Source organism: Leguminivora glycinivorella, chromosome 1 (assembly GCF_023078275.1).
Source record: "Leguminivora glycinivorella isolate SPB_JAAS2020 chromosome 1, LegGlyc_1.1, whole genome shotgun sequence".
NCBI lineage: Eukaryota > Metazoa > Arthropoda > Insecta > Lepidoptera > Tortricidae > Leguminivora > Leguminivora glycinivorella.
The window spans coordinates 7,211,800-7,234,018 of NC_062971.1; the positions used below are offsets into that span (position 1 = coordinate 7,211,800).

At 37.3% G+C, this 22,219-nt stretch overlaps 1 protein-coding gene across 1 annotated transcript in view; it reads left to right on the forward strand.

Moving 5' to 3' along the window:
• Positions 1-2,836: 2,836 nt before the first annotated feature.
• Positions 2,837-22,219, forward strand: part of LOC125233488 — a 35,103-nt gene continuing 15,720 nt past the window's right edge. Inside the window, 6 exon segments of the mRNA XM_048139527.1 lie at positions 2,837-2,936; positions 3,673-3,828; positions 12,146-12,251; positions 18,871-19,060; positions 19,836-20,030; positions 20,549-20,771. Of these exon segments, the coding sequence (XP_047995484.1) occupies positions 3,673-3,828; positions 12,146-12,251; positions 18,871-19,060; positions 19,836-20,030; positions 20,549-20,771 (870 nt within the window). The 5' untranslated portion in view covers positions 2,837-2,936.

A 22,219-nucleotide genomic window follows, 5' to 3' on the forward strand; every position in this document is an offset into this window, starting at 1 on the left:
TCATTTGGTAGTCATCTCACTAGCTTTCTAGGAGATTCAACTTTAACTCCATGAAGCTAGCGATCGAGTTTGATAGATTGGGTGTTGAGGTGTAAACAGGAAAATTATCAGATCCCTAATTGATGTAAACTGAACATTTTATGTGTTTTAGAAGATTTTTTTTAGATCTTGTTGGTTCATATCGCGATTTACAAATCGCTGGTAACAAATAAAACTAAAGCGCTTTGAACTATGCTTTAAGACAGAAGAAGAAAAGTAAGTAAGTAGGTACGTTCTTTTTTTGTGTCATATTAAGTCAATATTGATTGCAGACTAATAATTATCCATAAATCAATGAATATTAGGGTGAATCCACGTAAAAGTAACGTAAATCACGACTTCATTGAGTGTTTATTGGAACTAAAGCTGCAAATGAAAGAATCTATGCATATCGTCACTACTTTGAAAAAATCTCGTATCTCACGCTGCTCCTCAAAGTTAAAACGCAGTAAGTCTATATGCATTCCATACAGTCATACTTACTACAATTTTCTTTTCATTGACAGACGAAGATACAAGTTTTTTTTAAGTAGTGACGATATATCGATCGGGAAAGTAAAACTTATTTCGAGATAGATTACCACTTGAACTTGCATGGTGAACAAATGGAACATGCCATAAAATCGTGACTGTTGTTACTCTTGCCGCGGATTGACCCATTAGCGCCTTAATTTACTTTTCCCCTCACTAGCTCGGAAACACGTGTTTTGTCCTTTAATTTAATACCAGCGGGTAAAAACGCATTTTATCCACTAGTGGGTAAAGTAATTTGACCTTGAATAAAGTCAAATTAACTGCTTTAAAAATGATAAAAGTAGGTGAATCTAGTAATAAAGATGATTTACCACCTGTGGAACTACTGGAAGCAGTTATAAACGCATTTTTTGCTTTTTAGTTTCCTCGCTATAGTGAGGGGAAAAGTTTTGTGTTACACTCGGGTGCAAATGTATTTTACTTCTCGTGTGTTAAAAAACTCGCAAGTTCAGGATTCTATTCTCGAACCACTCGCTTCGCTCGTGGTTCAACTATAGAATCCTTTCACTTGCTCGTTTTCAATTCCACACTCGGCGTTAAAATACAACTTTGCCCCCTTGTATAACAAATAACTATTACTTAACGTTTATGAATAAGAGGACTAGTCCATACCTACATGTGAACAAGGTATGACTCATCCTATTAAACTAATTCACAAATACAGTGTCCGTATCAAGACTGCAGCAGTAATACTACTAGCAATCCAAACGTCATCGTCACCTTACTTATAATTTATCTTTTTAAGAACTTGTTCAAGTACCAGGCACTTATGCAGCAGTGTAAGGTACCGCGGGCCAAATCCAGACTGGGGGGCAATTGTAACTGATTCATTTTTTCCATTATTACACTTTTAAGTTGAGTTTCACATGTATCCACTGAACACGCGGGCCATATACCCCCCAGTCGAAATTGTCCAGCTGTACCTTACTACTAAACCTAAGTAGGTTCATGTCCTTCCTTTGAGACTAAATCGACACATGAGTAACTTATCTAAATGCAACCAGAGAGGGTTATGAATAAAAGATAGTATTTTCAGTTACTTAAGAGACATTTTCCATTTAGGTACACAAGCTTATTATTTGTGCATTTTGAGTCATACAAGTACAGTTTTAATATTTGATTATTTGCTAATTTTAATGCACAATCGAACTTATTTAATTTTTGTGACTGATGCAGAAGCTGTCAAAATTAAAATTGACTATAAAATTAAGGCGTAAGTATAAACTGTGCGAGTCCTATTGTGCTGTTGTTTTTTTATCCAGGGAGAAAAATGGGATCTATATAATATATGTACATATTGCACAGATGAATGGCTGTCCAGCAGGGCAATCATGGTTGCGCGATAAATGATAAAACATCGGGCCGTCCCTATCGCACTTACAAATAGTGCAATAGGGACGGGCAGATGTTTTATCATTTATCGCGCGACCATACTGGCCTGCCAGGCGACTACAAAAAAATCAAGCAATCGGATTAACTGGGACAGCTGTTATCATTATTTGTTATGTCAACCTAAATTTATTTTTACGAATGGGCATTAACATTGTGCAACATAGAGGTAAATGGTAAACAAAGTATGCACAAATTGCAGAGCAATTTCATTCAACCATGTTTTACCTTAAGCCTGCAATAGTGAGGGACAGTATGTACGGATTGTACGGTAAATACCCGATCGAGTTTCTTTACAAAAAGGGGCTGGCTTGAGTCACATGCGCGCGGAGGGTCTCACAATATCACAACAGTTACACACGTCAAATCCATATTTAAGAGTCTAATTAATTCGGGGAAATAAACAAAGGGTTTTTTAAATGGATTGAATAAGTAGAAGGCGGGATGAAAATAAATAATTTAGGTACATTTCAACGATCCCAACAAAATATGCTAATTCGCAATTTTTTGTCAACCGAGGCGATACCGAGGCACACCGAGGTTCACTACATTATGTAATTTTTCTTGAATGTAATATTGATTGTATATTATTCTTACATGAGATTTGATTTGAATTGTGTGAGTGATGATATTTTAAAGTGAGGCACAGTGGGGTTCTACGCATGCGCGGATCCAGGGGGGTCATGGGGGTCATGACCCCCACCCCCATGATCCTAGGTTGGCCATACAAATAGACCACGTGATCCCCCCCTGGGGCCTGGGCCTTTACCACGTGATGGGGGCCCCCCCTGGGCACGAAGCTGGATCCGCGCTTGGTTCTACGTCCTCTTTGACTAAAGTAAGTTAGTAAATCGCTGTCACTTGATACTTGCACTAGCTCCCAGCTTCACGTGATCTCATCCAATATTTACTGCCGGTCATTGCGCACGGGCACTTCATTTGCGATGCCTGTTTCCCTGTGACATTAGTGCAAGGTGAGTTTTTATTGATATACAAAAGTTTGAAATGATTCCCATTACAACATTTTTTTTTAAATCCATACTAATATTATAAACGGGAAAGTGTGTGTGTCTGTTTGTTTGTCCGTCTTTCAAGGCATAACGGAGCGACGAATTGAAGTGATTTTTTAAGTGGAGAAAGATAAAGGAATGGAGAGTGACATAGGCTACTTTTGTCTCTTTCAAACCGCCTACTTCTCTAAAATTGGGGGGTTGAAGTTCGTATGGAGCATTCTCCAATTTTCAAATTTAATGCGAGCGATGCCGTGGGCAAAAGCTAGTTAGTCATAAAATGTTTGCATATTACTTTTATTGTGATATATATTATATATGCAATTTACTAAATATTATGCAATAATGAATTCTGTTACTACTCATAAACTAATGCTTGAATATCAAAACATGTTGTTTACTCTTATCAGTATCTGAATATGGTTGTTACATAAGTAATTGGTCCATGAGGAAAGTCAACGAACACACTTGAAAACAAATAACAATAACATGGATAGGTATTTATTAAAACAGGAATTGAAGAGATACTAAACTTTAAAGATATACTAGGTAGAATATTTTGAAAACGAAATCGCGCTGAAGTTTACTGATAAGACAATGGCGGATTTACATTACACAGTGGTATAAGGGGAAGAAGAGACTCAATAACTAATCATTTAATTCAAGTTTATAAAATTTCTTATTTCCTTTCATATTTCAGATGTTACAAGTGTTACTTCGAAGTATCGCCTTGGCGCTTCTGCTCCTGGCATCATGCGAAGCACTTCGGATTCTCGTGGTGTTCCCCATGGCATCCAAGAGCCACAGCATACTGGGGCATGGAGTAGTCAACCATTTGCTGAAAGCTGGTCACGAAGTAAGCCATAATAAAAATATAGTTATATTACAGATGTTACAGCGAAACCTTGGCACTTCTGGCCCCGTAGCCGAATGGCATTTCTCCGACGCCAAACGAAAGCGATACGCCGCTGGCTCTGTCGCGCCAATACGCAAGCGCGATAGAGATAGATATCTACTAGCGCTTCGTTTCGTGAGCGTTTCGTGAGCGATTGTGCCATTCGGCTAGCCACCCTGGCCCCGTAGCCGAATGGCATTTCCGCGAAGCGAAACGCCGCCGAAACGCCGCAGAAATATAGTCTGGCTCTGTTGCGCCAATACGCAAGAGCGATAGAAATAGCGAGCGTTTGTGCATTCAGCTACGCACTTTTGTTCTGATGCCATCCGATCCTTCGGATTATCGTGGTGTTCCTCCTGGCATTCAAGATGCACAGCAACATAGTCTTATTTGCTGCAAGCGGACCCTTGAACGGTGGCTGGTGTTTTAATAATTGAAAGCCATAATCAAAATACTCTTTATTCAAATTGCCATAGAAACATGCATTTTAAAATCGTCTACAGGTAATCGTTAAGTTACCCTAATTGAAGTACTGGGACTGGGCTACCACCCTTATACGAAAATCATCCCCAGTAAGTATCATAACAATAAAACAGGATAGTAAAACCGCATTCGGTTTTATTCCCCCCTGTTTGAAATTGTAAACATTTCAATAAAACTTTGCTTGACCTCAATATGGTTTGAATCGCGCTCAAAACTTTCTCAAACGATGAATAATTCCAAAACAAATATTCTGCTGAAAACAACAGCTATTTTTAAAGTTGACTTTAACGAGTTTAAAGGAATAGGTTGGAAGCTCTCTCGGCTTCAGGTCGAAAGAGAAAATCCCTGCTATGTTTGACGTTGTATAGATAAAACCTTAAATTATAAATTTAAAAAACCCCCGACACAAAAAAAAGGTGAATTAAATTAAAAATTAAATAAAAAAAGGGTGAAAAAAACTAAAAGTGCGAGCTTTCAAAAAGTAATAAAATAACTAAATAAGTAGCTCTAGGAATACCTACCTTCCTTCTTACGAAATACCTACCTTCTTCTTCTTAGGAATATCTACCTACCTTCTACCTTCTTACGAAATACGTAAGATTAAAACCTAACTACGAAATTCTTGAACGTAAAAATTTTGGTACTTAAACATAAAATTACTTGAATTCTTAAACACAAGAAATATGACAAAATAAATTATTAATTATTATTCTCTTTATTGATTTCCATTATTAATTAATGGTAAAGTGTTGTCGCGTCGGGGGACCGCTCTCAATATTAGCGTAAGGGCAGACGTCGTTGACGGTTGTGTTTCCGATGCAGTCTTTAGAGTCTTATTTTAAGATTGGGTGTTGAAATTTTTGCTCAGCACTTATCTAGTTTGTTTGGTTGTAAACATATACGTTACTTGTAATTCTAATACTTCCTTTGACATTTTGGTTGTACAGTTACATTGTTCATGTTCAGGTAGTTAGTTTAATGTATGTACCTAGTGAATTTTTTGTTAAACATTTATTAAGTTAGTTTAGCTGTGTAAATATTTAGTTTTTAAGTTTCAAGTTAGACAGGCAAAGAGCGGTCCCCCGACGCGACAACACTTTACCATTAATTAATAATGGAAATCAATAAAGAGAATAATAATTAATAATTTATTTTGTCATATTTCTTGTGTTTAAGAATTCAAGTAATTTTATGTTTAAGTACCAAAATTTTTACGTTCAAGAATTTCGTAGTTAGGTTTTAATCTTACGTATTTCGTAAGAAGGTAGAAGGTAGGTAGATATTCCTAAGAAGAAGAAGGTAGGTATTTCGTAAGAAGGAAGGTAGGTATTCCTAGAGCTACTTATTTAGTTATTTTATTACTTTTTGAAAGCTCGCACTTTTAGTTTTTTTCACCCTTTTTTTATTTAATTTTTAATTTAATTCACCTTTTTTTTGTGTCGGGGTTTTTTAAATTTATAATTTAAGGTTTTTATTTCTTTCTTTTTGTAGGGGGCTCTTTCTTTTGTCATATTTCTTGTGTTTTGGAATTCAAGTACCGAATTGTATGTTAAGTACCTACTTACCTACACTTTTTACGTTCAAGATGTTCTAGAGGTAAGTGCATGCTGTTTTTATAAAAATACTAAAGTCACTATAAGCGTGCCGTTCAGATCTGAGGAGTTCCGTTCTGACCAACATCAGGAGTTCCACTGCACCAAATGTCACTGTTCTGGACGTAAGTGCATGCTGTTCTTATAAAAATACCAAAGTCACTATAAGCGTGCCGTTCAAATTTGAGGAGTTCCGTTCTGACCATCATCAGAAGTTCCAGTGCACCAAATGTCACTGTTCTGGACGTAAGGGCATGCTGATCTTATAAAAATACCAAAGTCACTATAAGCGTGCCGTTCAGATTTGAGGAGTTCCGTTCTGACCATCATCAGCAGTTCCACTGCACCAAATGTCACTGTTCCGTAAGTAAATAAATGCATGCCATTCCTTTAAAAACACAAAAATCACCATATGTATGCCTTTCAGATTTGAGGAGTTCTCTCGATTTCTCCAGGATCCCATCATCAGAACTGGGTTCTGAGAAAAATGGGACCAATCTGTATTCATATACTATCAAAAAAAAAATTCAAAATCGGTCCAGTAGCGACGGAGATATCGAGGAACAAACATAAAAAATAAAATACAGACGAATTGAGAACCCCTTCCTTTGAGATTTGAGGCGGCGGTTAAAAATCAGCACCGATAGCATGGTCGCGCCAGGCCATCCTTTTCGCACTTACTAATAGTACGAATATCACAGAATATAATAGTACAAATACTGAAGGCTCACTCCTTTGATGTTCATAAAATGCCGCCATTCTAAATTCTTACCTACATTAACAAACAGACCGCACGCGAGCAGCCGACATAGAATTCTATTGCGCCGCGTGAAGGTTTAAATTTAAAAAACCCCCGACACAAAAAAAAGGTGAATTAAATTAAAAATTAAATAAAAAAAGGGTGAAAAAAACTAAAAGTGCGAGCTTTCAAAAAGTAATAAAATAACTAAATAAGTAGCTCTAGGAATACCTACCTTCCTTCTTACGAAATACCTACCTTCTTCTTCTTAGGAATATCTACCTACCTTCTACCTTCTTACGAAATACGTAAGATTAAAACCTAACTACGAAATTCTTGAACGTAAAAATTTTGGTACTTAAACATAAAATTACTTGAATTCTTAAACACAAGAAATATGACAAAATAAATTATTAATTATTATTCTCTTTATTGATTTCCATTATTAATTAATGGTAAAGTGTTGTCGCGTCGGGGGACCGCTCTCAATATTAGCGTAAGGGCAGACGTCGTTGACGGTTGTGTTTCCGATGCAGTCTTTAGAGTCTTATTTTAAGATTGGGTGTTGAAATTTTTGCTCAGCACTTATCTAGTTTGTTTGGTTGTAAACATATACGTTACTTGTAATTCTAATACTTCCTTTGACATTTTGGTTGTACAGTTACATTGTTCATGTTCAGGTAGTTAGTTTAATGTATGTACCTAGTGAATTTTTTGTTAAACATTTATTAAGTTAGTTTAGCTGTGTAAATATTTAGTTTTTAAGTTTCAAGTTAGACAGGCAAAGAGCGGTCCCCCGACGCGACAACACTTTACCATTAATTAATAATGGAAATCAATAAAGAGAATAATAATTAATAATTTATTTTGTCATATTTCTTGTGTTTAAGAATTCAAGTAATTTTATGTTTAAGTACCAAAATTTTTACGTTCAAGAATTTCGTAGTTAGGTTTTAATCTTACGTATTTCGTAAGAAGGTAGAAGGTAGGTAGATATTCCTAAGAAGAAGAAGGTAGGTATTTCGTAAGAAGGAAGGTAGGTATTCCTAGAGCTACTTATTTAGTTATTTTATTACTTTTTGAAAGCTCGCACTTTTAGTTTTTTTCACCCTTTTTTTATTTAATTTTTAATTTAATTCACCTTTTTTTTGTGTCGGGGGTTTTTTAAATTTATAATTTAAGGTTTTTATTTCTTTCTTTTTGTAGGGGCTCTTTCTTTTGTCATATTTCTTGTGTTTTGGAATTCAAGTACCGAATTGTATGTTAAGTACCTACTTACCTACACTTTTTACGTTCAAGATGTTCTAGAGGTAAGTGCATGCTGTTTTTATAAAAATACTAAAGTCACTATAAGCGTGCCGTTCAGATCTGAGGAGTTCCGTTCTGACCAACATCAGGAGTTCCACTGCACCAAATGTCACTGTTCTGGACGTAAGTGCATGCTGTTCTTATAAAAATACCAAAGTCACTATAAGCGTGCCGTTCAAATTTGAGGAGTTCCGTTCTGACCATCATCAGAAGTTCCAGTGCACCAAATGTCACTGTTCTGGACGTAAGGGCATGCTGATCTTATAAAAATACCAAAGTCACTATAAGCGTGCCGTTCAGATTTGAGGAGTTCCGTTCTGACCATCATCAGCAGTTCCACTGCACCAAATGTCACTGTTCCGTAAGTAAATAAATGCATGCCATTCCTTTAAAAACACAAAAATCACCATATGTATGCCTTTCAGATTTGAGGAGTTCTCTCGATTTCTCCAGGATCCCATCATCAGAACTGGGTTCTGAGAAAAATGGGACCAATCTGTATTCATATACTATCAAAAAAAAAAATTCAAAATCGGTCCAGTAGCGACGGAGATATCGAGGAACAAACATAAAAAATAAAATACAGACGAATTGAGAACCCCTTCCTTTGAGATTTGAGGCGGCGGTTAAAAATCAGCACCGATAGCATGGTCGCGCCAGGCCATCCTTTTCGCACTTACTAATAGTACGAATATCACAGAATATAATAGTACAAATACTGAAGGCTCACTCCTTTGATGTTCATAAAATGCCGCCATTCTAAATTCTTACCTACATTAACAAACAGACCGCACGCGAGCAGCCGACATAGAATTCTATTGCGCCGCGTGAAGGTCGTCACCAGTGAACGGGCCGCGAAACTCGCGGCCGCCGCCATATACATACATGTATACAGCGCGGCGATAGAATCGCAGAATGAGCCGCCCCTTTAGGCCTAGCACATGATTGCCGCGAGAGTATGTCGCCGCGAGATAGATGAGATGACACGTCTTTGTCGTAATTGTATTAATGACATAAGAACCGGTAGTCTATCTCGCGGTGACATACTCTCGCGGCAATCATGTGCTAACCCTGCTGGTTTTATCATTTATCGCGCGATCAGGCTTGCCTCTGTAATCCATAATAAATAAATATTTTTTTTTGTGGCGGCGACCATCTTGGACCAGCGGCCATCACCTACAGCTACATATACATACAATCACGCCTGTGTCCCATGAAGGGGTAGGCAGAGCACATGAAACTACTCAGGTTTCAGTGCCACTATTGGCAAATAAGGGGTTGAAAGAAAACGAAACTGTGACATTGCAGTGACAGGTTGCCAGCCTCTCGCCTACGCCACAATTTAACCCACATCCCACAGTCGCCTTCTCCCACGGGAAGAAAGGCCCTCACCTACAGCTAATATAAATAAAAAAACACTCGACTAATTCACCTTTTATAAACAAAAAAATAAATCAAAATCGGTAGATCCGTTCAGGAGCTACGACACGATGCGATGCCACAGACAGACACACATATACACACACACACACACACACACACACACACACACACACACACACACAGAGACAGATAGACACGTCAAACTTATAACACCTCATCGTTTTACGTCGAAACACAACTTTCTACGATAATTGGTCAAGTGCGAGTCGGATTTCGACTCTTCCATACAATTTAGTCATGAGCGCCTGATGGAATGTGATAGCAATGAGTTCACAAACAAATAGTAGAAGTTTAGTATAATTATACATTTCGTACTTTCAAGAAACCTTTAATCTCGGAAACGATAAGAGATAGACCAAAATGGACTTCAGATTTGGGCTTTCGGTGGCACAATAGTGCCACACGAATTTTATATTTTCGTATATATAGACATTTTTTTGGACCGATTTGGATAATTTTTTTTTCAAAAAATCTAACCCGGGTGTAAAATCTTTATTTTTTGAGCTAGAAGGCTGAAAAAAATAGTATTTAGGTGTTTTTGTAATACATTTCGGGCCGCTAAGAATCAGCCACATACCATTGTAATTTTTTTTTATTAAAAAAAAAACTAATTAAAATTTTGAATAACCTCCGACATAGTGGACCGATTACCATCAAACATGGCTAAGAACACTCCCGACTAATTCAGCTTTCAAACAAAAAAAACTAAATCAAAATCGGTTCATCCGTTCGAGAGCTACGATGCCACAGACAGACACACACACAGACAAACAGACAGACAGACAGACAGACAGACAGACAGACAGACAGACAGACAGACAGACAGACAGACAGACAGACAGACAGACAGACAGACAGACAGACAGACAGACAGACACGTCAAACTTATAACACCCCGTCGTTTTTGCGTCGGGGGTTAAAAACTAGAAATATGTATTTTACTAGATTGTGTATTCAGTAGTTGTTTTTGTAAAATATTTGCAGAATGTCAAGGTATCAAATCGGCTATTAAAGTGATAATGAGCGAAAGATCAGATGACAAGCCGGATGTCAATAAAGCTTTACAACTCTTAGAGTATCAAGCATTAGATGGTTACCTCAATTACTAAATACTAATAGGTGATTGAAAAGAAATGTCTAACGAATAAACACCTTAAATATCTTCCAGTTTAAGATCCTTTGACTAGCTGTTATATACATAATATTACCCGATTTACCCGCTACCGCTTATCTAGCTTTTTATTTTGAATTCAGAAGACCAATTTATCAAGAAGAATTTTGTCATAACAGATTGGATGCGTGTTTAAATCGACCACTTGGTTGATTTATGACTCACCTAAGTTCTAGTCGCGTAAAAATAAAATCCAGAATTTTGTAACCAGGCTGCGACTTACACAACGGGAGCCGAGGTAAGTTCCCATTTTACGCGACCGCAACCGGAATGAGCCCCTCTCGGCCGCGAGAAGTTTTAATTAGATAGTTCGGAGCGCATCTAACCTGTTCTACACTGCCGACTTGTCTAGATTAAATCTGTTTCATATATCTGATGTTTTTAACCCCCGACGCAAAAACGACGGGGTGTTATAAGTTTGACGTGTCTGTCTGTCTGTCTGTCTGTCTGTCTGTCTGTCTGTCTGTCTGTCTGTCTGTCTGTCTGTCTGTTTGTCTGTGTGTGTGTCTGTCTGTGGCATCGTAGCTCCCGAACGGATGAACCGATTTCGATTTAGTTTTTTTTATTTGAAAGCTGTGTTAGTCGGGAGTGTTCTTAGCCATGTTTCATGAAAATCGGTCCACTAGGTCGCGGTCGGGGGTTTTTCAAAATTTTAATTTTGTGGTTAGGTTATCACAGTAAAAGTAAACTATCGAACTATTTTTTTTTATAGCCTATAATGTGTCCCACTGCTGAGCAAAGGCCTCCCCTGTTTTCCGCCACTCGTCACGGCTTTGTGCATGCTCTCGCCAACCGCCACAAAATGAGTCCAGGTCTTTCCGCCATCTTTACCTCGACCTCTGGTAATTTGTGGCGCCCATTCGGTCGCTACCTTGGCCCATCTCTTCGGATGCATCCGACAAATGTGTCCTGCCCAATCCCACTTGAGCTTGGCTGCCTTCACACCAAAATCTGCGATACCTGCTTTGGAGCGCAGCTCCGTGTTCCTTATCCGATCGATTCTACGGACTCCAAGCATGCTGTGCTCCATTGCTCGCTGACAAATCTTGAGTCGGGACTTTTGGGCTTCTGTCAATGACCAAGTTTGGGCGCCATAGGTTAGGAAGTATACACATAATAAATAACTGTATTTATTACCAAAATTATATCCATAATCCAGACTGATTTATGTTACTAGAAAAACTAATACTTTTACAAATGTGAGATCTGTGTCCAGCAGTTTGATACCTACGGTATTGACTGGTTCGTCCTATTCGTACTTGGCAAGTTCTTAAATTTGTCCCATTCTGCGTTCGTCGCCCATTTACCTTTGGTACTTGGAACCAAGTATTTAGTATTTACACATTATTTGAGCGATTTAATTTACAAATGCTGAAGACCGGGCAAAATGAAGAAGATTATTTCGGAAAGTGGACCCTAGCACTAGGCTGTAAAATACTTGGTTGAAGAAGAAAACTTTTATTTGAAATAGCACAAACTTAAACTGCTTCTGTCAAAAAGTTCCTATGGTTGTGTGTTACGATGTGCTTAATTTTGTTTCAGGTTGTACACATCACTGCTTTTCCAAGTGAGAAACCAGCACCAAAACTAAAGGAGATTATCGTTCCCAACCTCTTCATGACAATTGCTAAGGAAAATCCTGCTGGATGTAAGAACTTTTTCAATTTATTTTCTTTTAATATTGTCCTGACACTCCTTAATATCCGGAGATCGAACAGCTGATAGCAAATAAGTTTTTACACTATGATCCAAAAAATACAATTTGTTAATACCCTATTTTCGTCCGCCATTTTTCCTTGATGTCCTTAGACTGCACGACAACAGCTCTTTTTTGTTTTTTAACCCCTGACGCAAGACGACGGGGTGTTATAAGTTGGACGTGTCTGTCTTTCTTTCTGTTTGTCTGCCTCTCTGTCTGTCTGTCTGTGTGTGTGTCTGTCTGTGGCATCGTAGCTCCCGAACGGTTGAACTGATTTAGATTTAGTTTGCTTTGTTTGAAAGCTGAATTAGTCGGGAGTTTTCTTAGCCATGTTTCATGAAAATGGGTCCACTAAATCGGTGGTTTTTTCAAAATTTTAATTTTATGGTTAGATTATATATAAACTAGTCTTCTTAGCTACATCTGTCGTACACTTATGGCTATCTTGTCTCGTATGAATCCTATGATATAAATAATTTGTCGTATCGTATTTGATATTCAGTCATTTGTTCCGTGGTGTAATAAGATATCTACTGAAAATGAAAATGAAATATTTATTTTTCAAGTAGGCATATTACAATGCGCATATGGACGTCAAATAAAGCTACGCCGGCTCTAACCCTACGCCTCAGCCTCGAGAAAATTTCAGATAATTTAGAAGAATAAAATAGTCAAGGTAGGCTACTGCTGGGCAAGTAATGAAATTTCCAAATGAAAGAACACTTTATTAAATATTTAATTTCAAAGAACTCGACGCCTTTCGTGTCCGTGGCATTAACATAGATATTTAATTTATAACAGCTTTTAACCAACTTTTGAAATCTCTGCATTTAATCTTTGTAATTTTACGTTTAGGTATAGGGTTCCTTTATAAATATTTTATATATGCTATGATATTTTATGTCTTTAATTTTCATCTGTACCTACGTATGTTATGTACTGAGCATAATCTAACTACAAAATTAAAATTTTGAAAAAACCCCCGAACGCGACATAGTGGACCGATTTTGATGAAACATGGCTAAGAATAAGAACACTCCCGAGTAATTCAGCTTTGAAACAAAAAAAAACTAAATTTAAATCGATTCATCCGTTCGGGAGCTACGATGCCACAGACAGACACACACACAGACACACACACGGACAGACAGACAGACACGTCAAACTTATAACACCCCGTCATTTTTGCGTCAAGGGTTAAAAAATAATGCTCCATGTTTGTTATAACCTCCAAATTAAAATTTTGAAAAAACCCCCGACCACGACATACCTAGTAGACCGATTTTCATGAAACATGGCTAAGAACACTCCCGACTAACTAAGCTTTGAAACAAAAAAAAACTAAATCTAAATCGATTCATCCGTTCGGGAACTACGATGCCACAGACAGACACACACACAGACCCACACACAGACAGACAGACAGACAGACAGATAGACAAACAGACAAACAGACAGACAGACACGTCAAACTTATAACACCCCGTCGGTTTTGCGTCGGGTGATATAAAATAACACTCCATGTTTGTTAGAACCATTTTCCTTACTAGACAGGGTTACCTTGTTAAAACGTGAAAATACAACATTACGAGTATACCAACTGAACCTGTCTAGTTTCGCTATCGCATTTCTGAGGTTGAATTTTCAAAATTTAATCAAACATACAGAATGTAGTTACCCGTATACCTTCAGAGTCGACAAATACGTTTTTAAGATATTTTGAAATATTTTTCTCACCCAGAATCATTTATATTATATTTTATATTTACATGTGCTAAGTGTCATTATATGAAAGATTACAGAAAACGTAAGGTACAGCGGGGCCAATCTCGACTGGGGGGCAATTGTAACTAATCAATTTTTTCCCTATAATGTTGAGCTCCACATGTATCCACTGAACACGCCTACCATACATAACCGGTGTAAACTCTATTTAGTAATGCAAACATTGTAAAACGTGGAAAAAATGGACTAGTTACCAGTGGCGGAGCGTCGATACAACTCGATTCCCAACGGGTTCCCTAATATTATCTAGTATCTGTAGAAGTCCATACAAAACAGATTCCAAAAACCCCTCCGGCTTTACCAACGAAAATTTTCACGCCCCGCCACTGCTAGTTACATTTTCCCCCCAGTCGAGATTTGTAAAACGTGGAAAAAATGGACTAGTTACATTTTCCCCCCAGTCGAGATTTGCCCCGCTGTACCTTATTAGATAGTACATAAACGTAATTAATAAAAATATAATTAAGTATCAACAGTATTCCGCAGTAAAAATAATTGTCACTGCATAATTGGGACATACTGTACTACTTAATCCAATAAGCCTTGGTGCAATATTAAACAATAAATTGCGGGCAGTGTGCATTGCATTCTTGCATTGCCAGTAGGAAAGCCTGGGTACGCAAAATATCATTATCGTAGCTAGCTATCTCTATCGCTCTTCCGTATTGGTGCAACAGAGCCAGGCTGCGTTACGATCGGTGTCTGGCGTAAACGATTGTCATTTCGGCTAGGCCAGCAGCACGAGGAACGTCTGGCTAGAGTCAATGTTCTTAACTTACATGGTATTTCGCCACATAATAATAATGCCTTAAGGCGTTAAGTCCGCCATTTGTACTTTTTATTGATAATTTGTGCAATAAAGTTTAAATAAATAAATAAATAAATAATGTAAATTGCATTTGAAAAGAATAAAAGAAAGAAAAAGACATTTTCACCTCACTAACTCGGAAAGGACTTTTTTATTCTTTAAAAACAGATAGCAAAATCGCATTTTATCCACAAGAGTGCAAAGAATATTTGAAATCCGAACGTGTCATTAGTTACTTTTTTAAATATAATTTATTGTAAAGGCATCTCCCAGACAGGGCAATTTTGTCCCTGTGCTTAAATTGTCTTAACAAATCATGTGATGCGAACGTAAAAATAATTTCATATTGAATTGTATCCGACTAAAAACATAAAATTCAAACAATTTTATAACATAATTTTACCATTAGACACTTGAAATCGTACAAGAAATTGTATTTTTGACTCTTCCATTGTACTTATTCAGAACGCACCTTAAGTAACATTGCAATCTCAAAACGCGTGAAACGGAACGCACCCAAATAGATTTTTCTTCTTGATTCTTAATTTGAAACTTTTGTGGTGTCGGTCGGTGCTTCGTGGAAATTGTAATAAACGCAAATTGACTTATTTCTGTGCAATTATGTTCCAGTTGTTTTTATTGCGTGTTTCCTCGCTTTAGTGAGGTGAAAAGTTATGTGTTACACACGGGATGCAAAGTTATTTTAACTCGTGTGTATTGCAACACTCTCTACGCTAAGGATTCTATTTTTGAACTACTCGCTTCGCTCATGATTCTATTTTCGAACCACTCGCTTCGCTCGTGGTTCAACCATAGAATCCATTCGCTCGCTCGTAGTTCAACCCTAGAATCCATTCGCTAGTTCGTGTTGCAATTCTACACTCGGTTAAAATACAACTTTGCTCCCTTGTATAACAAATAACTATTTCCCCTCACTAGCTCGGAAACACGTGTTTTGTCCTTTAATACCAGCGGGTAAAAACGCATTTTATCCACTAGTGGGTAAAGTAATTTGACCTTGAATAAAGTCAAATTAACTGCTTTAAAATTGATGAAAGTGGGTGAATCTAGTTATAAAGATGATTTACCACCTGTGGAACTACTGGAAGCAGTGTTAAACGCATTTTTTGCGTTGTAGTTTCCTCGCTATAGTGAGGGGAAAAGTTTTGTGTTACACTCGGGTGCAAATGTATTTTACTTCTCGTGTGTTAAAAAACTCGCAAGTTCAGGATTCTATTCTCGAACCACTCGCTTCGCTCGTGGTTCAACTATAGAATCCTTTCACTTGCTTGTTTTTCAATTCCACACTCGGCGTTAAAATACAACTTTGCCCCCTTGTATAACAAATAACTATTATTCAGTACAGCACATACACAGGACATAACTCAGCTTTCAGACAAAAAAAACTAAATCAAAATCGGTTCATCCGTTCGGGAGCTACGATGCCACAGACAGACACACACACAGACAGATAGACAAACAGACAGACAGACAGACAGACAGACAGACAGACAGACAGACAGACGGACAGACGGACAAACAGACAGGCAGACACACGTCAAACTTATAACACCCCTTCGTTTTTGCGTCGGGGGTTAACAAAATGGTGAAATACAAAAAAATAAGAAACAGATAATAACCACCAAACCAAACAACTTATAATAGAATAAAATAATTAATTATGTATAAAATCAAATTAACAAATCTAAATGACATATCATATACAGAGTGGGGCCTGTAACAAAGGCGAAAAATTGAACTGTAGGCTATTCTCCTTATACTGATCAACATTTGTTCAGGGACTTTTAAAAATTATGAAGTCTTTAAATTTTTAATTTTTCATACAAAATAAATATTAGCTTCAATGTACGCCATTATTGTTGTCATTGACGTTGTCTGTCACACTTTAGACTTAACAGAATTCGCAATACATTACCTCTTAGAAAAAACTTTCAAGGGTGATAAAAATCAAAATACAAGTTATTTTTAAATGTCGCCGAACAAATGTTGATCAGTATAAGGAGAATAGCCTACAGTTCAATTTTTCGCCTTTGTTACAGGCCCCACTCTGTATTATGTAATATAATCAATGAATGCATCTTTCAATTTAATATTCGAAATTGTATTTGGACTGAAATTGTATAATATCTTAATTTAATTGCTGTTAAATAATTTATTGATGAACGTGTAATATTTATAATATTATTAATAAAATGTCTATGTCTATGTCTAAAAACAAATACACAAAAACATCCTAAGAAAATTATATACACACATACAGAAAATTACACTTGTGTGTCCAGCAATGTGTGCAGTAGGGAAATGGTTTTGACTCAGCATATTGTTGCAAAACGCAGGCGAGACGGATTGCAACGCTGTTATTCTGCCAAGGCCTGAGGGAGTGACTTTTTTGTTTAAATGAAGTAAACCAAGAAATTACAAACACACCTGCTGTGCCGCGGTCCCGGGTTCGAATCCCGGTAAGGGCATTTATTTGTGTGATGAGCACAGATATTTGTTCCTGAGTCATGGATGTTTTCTATGTAACATATAAGTATTTATATATTATATATATCGTTGTCTGAGTACCCACAACACAAGCCTTCTTGAGCTTACCGTGGGCCTCAGTCAATCTGTGTAAGAATGTCTAAAAAAAAAAATTACATTTGATATTTGCCAGTCGCTTTTCGGTGAAGGAAAATATCGTGAGGAATCCGGACTAATCCCAATACCTAGTGACCCTTCGGGTTGGAAGGTCAGATGGCAGCGCTGCGCTTTCGTATAACTAGTGCCTACGCCAAGTCTTGGGGTTTAGTTGCCAAAGCGCACCCAAGGCTCCCATGAGCCGTGTCAAATGCCGGAATAACGTTAGAAGGATGATGACAATGTCAATTGCATATTATTTTGTAATGACATATCTGTTATCTTATCATAAATAGTAGGTACACAATATTGTTTTATTTATACTGTAACTAATGGGTATAATTATCTAGTTAAGTAGTTGGTTACTGTAAATACCTATTATTTTGTACCGTGACGACAGCTTTATTTTCCTGTTTATGTACTTACAAATTGTGTAATAACTATGTAATAATAAGTACATACATACAAATCCAATGCCCTATGCTCATTCTCATTATAAACCTAAAAGGAGGACAATCTAGAAAACTAGATCTCTCCATTTTTTAATCGAATTAAATATTAAATCTACTTGTTTAATATTACGCAACAAACTTGTGAAATAACTATTCACATCACGATAATGCGCTTGTCAGGCACATTTGCAGTCTTTGTGAATGACTAATTGGCATGTCGTACGTATGTCACATCACCACCATAATATCGACTATCGTCAAAGGGCGTATGGGACAACATAGCCTAAGTGCGTTTTCACATTATCCGATCCGATATCGGATGTCGGAAGGATTTCAAAGGCAAAAATCAAAGATGGCGGCTTAAATGTATGGGATAACGGTCCTACATCCGATGTCGGATCGGATAATGTGAAAACGCGTAGTAGATAAAAAGCTCTTTATGTTCTTTAGGTCTTGAGCTATCATCCACGCCATTTGAGCCTACAGCAATCGACAAGTACTTATTATAGCATACCTAATCATTCTTAGTTTTCTATATTTTGCTCAGCCTGAGGTAATTCTATGTCGTCTTTGACTTATAATGGAAAGACATAAGTAGATACTGCAATTAAATCGATATAGGGTACATCGTCAATTACTGCCCAAACAATAATAAGTGTCCAAAATTGATTCTGCTCACTCGGCGCGAGCGGCCAGTTACCTAAGTTCTGCCTAGTAGTAGTCCAAAGTTACTGTACCTGGGTTCGAATCCTTATAAGGACATTTATAAGTATGATGAAGTAAGTATTTCAATCATCATTAATTACTGTCCCTGAATCAATTGACTCATAGAGAAGCTTAGTACTTAAATCGCTAAAACTTAAAACCTTGGCTTTTCCAGTCGCGGCCTTCAATCTGCAGAACATAGCCAACTCGGGAAATCCGGCTGACTCAACGTTTTTCTTCGAAATAGTGTTCAACTTTCATAAACTATTTTTTGAAGAACCAAAGATTGTAGAGTTTCTCAGTGATCCGAAGGAAAAGTTCGATGCAGTTATTATCGAGTGGTTCTTTTCTGATGTAATTGCCGGGTAAGTAGAATATCTTTAAAGTTAAGTAAAAGTTGTAAATATAGATAGTATAGTTTGTCGAAAAACCTTTCACTCTATTAGGATTATTTGAACACGCGGGAAGGATTGTTGAATAGGAAAATCATTTTCCCTGTATATTTTCAGTCGCAAAAGTTACAGTAAAAATTTGCAAAGGAAAACTAGACTTTTTTATTTTATTCCATAGTTTTCTAGATTTTGAGTCAAAATAATCCAAATAAATAAAGTGCATTATGGTTTTTTTTGAACGTGGTAAACGTATCGTAGCTCATACGTAGCTCTCCCTATCACCATAGATTAAATATATATAACAAGATCATACCATCCCATACATTAAAATGCGACCGCCTAAGACCGCGCTTACACTCCACCACACATAGATGGCGCCACAAAAAAAAATGTCTTGTAGCTTTCGATTATACTTGTAGATGGCGTTAAGTTTGACATAGATTTACGGCTCGGAATTGACACTTAATGCCAATCTACAAATAATCGGTGGCAACAAGGCATTTTTTGTGGCGCCATCTATGTGTGGTGGAGTGTAAGCGCTTTCGTAGGCGGTCGCATTTTAATGTATGGGATGGTATGATCTTGTTATATTTAATTTATGCGATCACTCTTTTGTAGCAGGGCGACAGAACCAGTAGACTGCGTATCGATAGACTTTGTCAACGATTGTCATTTCGGTTAGGCCGGCGCGGCGGCGCCTTGTACAGGAAAATTACCTCGGCTGACACTATTTTTTCTGTTATTGCAGTATCGCTCCCCTATTCCAATGCCCGCTGATCTGGCTGGGTTCCACGGAAGCCCACTGGCAGGTGCTGAAGCTTGTGGACGGCGTCACGAACCCCGCATACAGCGCTGACGTTTTCTCGTCCAACACACCGCCTTTAGACTTCTGGCAGAGAGTACGGGAACTTTGGACTATGGTCAAGAAAATTGTATCCATCAGGTAATTTTAGTAGGTACATAAAAAAGGTGGTAATCAAAATTGATAACAATTAGCCAAAAAACTAAACGGTCTAACACAGATTATTTAATTGTTATTCAGATTCTCAAATTTCGTTACGATTGATTAAGCTTTGAAGGAGGAAACAGTCGAGAGCGGAACCTTGGTTTTAAAGATTTTTACGCAATATCTTTTAGCTGAGTTGTTCTGAATGGACAATTTTTTTTCGATAAATCTAGCTAATAGGTAACACTAGTTTATTAGCCTTTCCCTTTTAGCATTTTCGCTCCTGTGCGTCTTAAAATATTATGGAAAATAATAACATAAAATACTTAATGTCTAATGATAGTCAAAATGCGAAAATGTGAATATTTTATGTACCAAGTATGTTTCCTTCACACACACAAAAATTTAACAAATGAATGCAAATACAAAATGTAAATATGGAGGCAAACAAGCAGTATTCATAAGACGTTTTCCTATATTTAAGAGTAACTCATATCATTTTACCTTGTTTACAGCATATTTATAACCCCCAAAGAAAAAACCTTATACGACTCCGTCTTCCCAAACATGGCAGCACGACGAGGAGTACATATGCCTTCGTACGAGGAAGCTGTATATAATGGATCTTTTCTCCTGCTGAACTCGCATCCGTCTGTCGGGACTCCGTTTAATTTGCCTGAGAGTGCCAAGTATGTGGGAGGTTACCATATTGATGGCAAAGCGCCACCTTTACCAAAGGTAAGAACTGCTGCTATTTTAAAATATAAAATTAGGGCCCATTTGTAAGCCCGTCCCTTCATATTCAGATCAGGGACCTCGTATGCGACTACGGACTTATGAGGTTACATATACAATTCAGCGTGCAATCCAATACCTCAATGCTTGCATCCGAGTTCTTGCAGCGTGTGGATGTGCCTTTAGTACTTATATTATTAAAGGTCGGTTGCATCAAACCGTCTGTCGTTCGTTAAATTTTATAGAATGGGAAGTTCCATAGACGTCTGCTGCGTGACGATGATGTGTCTGTCAAATGTGCAACTGGCCCTAACTGTTTAGAGTTATTTCTATTTGTTTTTGGTTTTGTGCAGAATGTAGGTAGGTAGCAGCAGCGGCTGGTCCATACAAGCCGATTCCCACCGCCTTGCCTAAAATTGATTACTAGTAAAGTACGTAATGTAAAGGTAGGTTTCTTTTTGCTCAGTGTTGCCTAGCAGAAATTTTCACCAGCCGCCACTGGTAGGTAGATATGTGCGTCGAAGTCTAGTCAAAGGCTTTGTCACTTATCAATCTTATCATCATTCCCTTGACCTTTCCCCATTATTTGGGGTCGGCGCAGCAGCAGATCATCTTCCTCCATTCCTCTCTATCAGCCGTCATTCTCATACTTAGTCTCTTTGTCACTTTGTCACTTCCATACTCTCCATTTCCATCATACTCTTCATTTCCATACTTTGTCACTTTGTTAAAGGCTTTGTCACTTGTCATAATGAAATGAAATATCTTTATTTGCTTGAATATGGTAACAAGGTACGTCTTATGGCTAAGTTTTCCATGCATATTCAACCTGCATGCAGGCGTGCAATTTTTTAACATTTTAATATTAAATTATTTATCTCATGCACACTGAATAAACAAATTACAAATTAATTAGGTGTCCTGCAAGTTCTAAATTTCTAAATAAACTAAAATGATTTTAAATGTCAAAGGTTTACAACAAAATAAATTAAAAGTAGTAAATCGGAATTATTAACAATTATAATTAAGCTTCACGAGTCAAATATTCCTTAACGCTTCAAAAATTGTCCAGTAACCATTTCGATAATCTAGTTTTGAATAAATTATTATCTTCTAATTTTAAGTGATCGGGCAGGCTATTATAAATGACTATACACATGTTGTAGCAGTTTTTTTTGTAAATGGCTGTTTGGCAGGAAGGTTGATGTAAAAGGTTTTGGTATTGTGCCCTTGTATGTCTTGTGCTAAAATCGCTACGATTAACAAAATGGCTGGATAAGGACAAAATGTGCTTGTATCTTAATATTTACGCATAACTTTTCAAAGTATTCTTATGGCAAGTGACAATGTAGAACGTTTGCTTAGAAACTACACACACTTAATACCACTTTAGGTTTGCATAAGTGTGGATATAGCACGAGTCACAAGTAAATTGTACTTACTGATGAGAT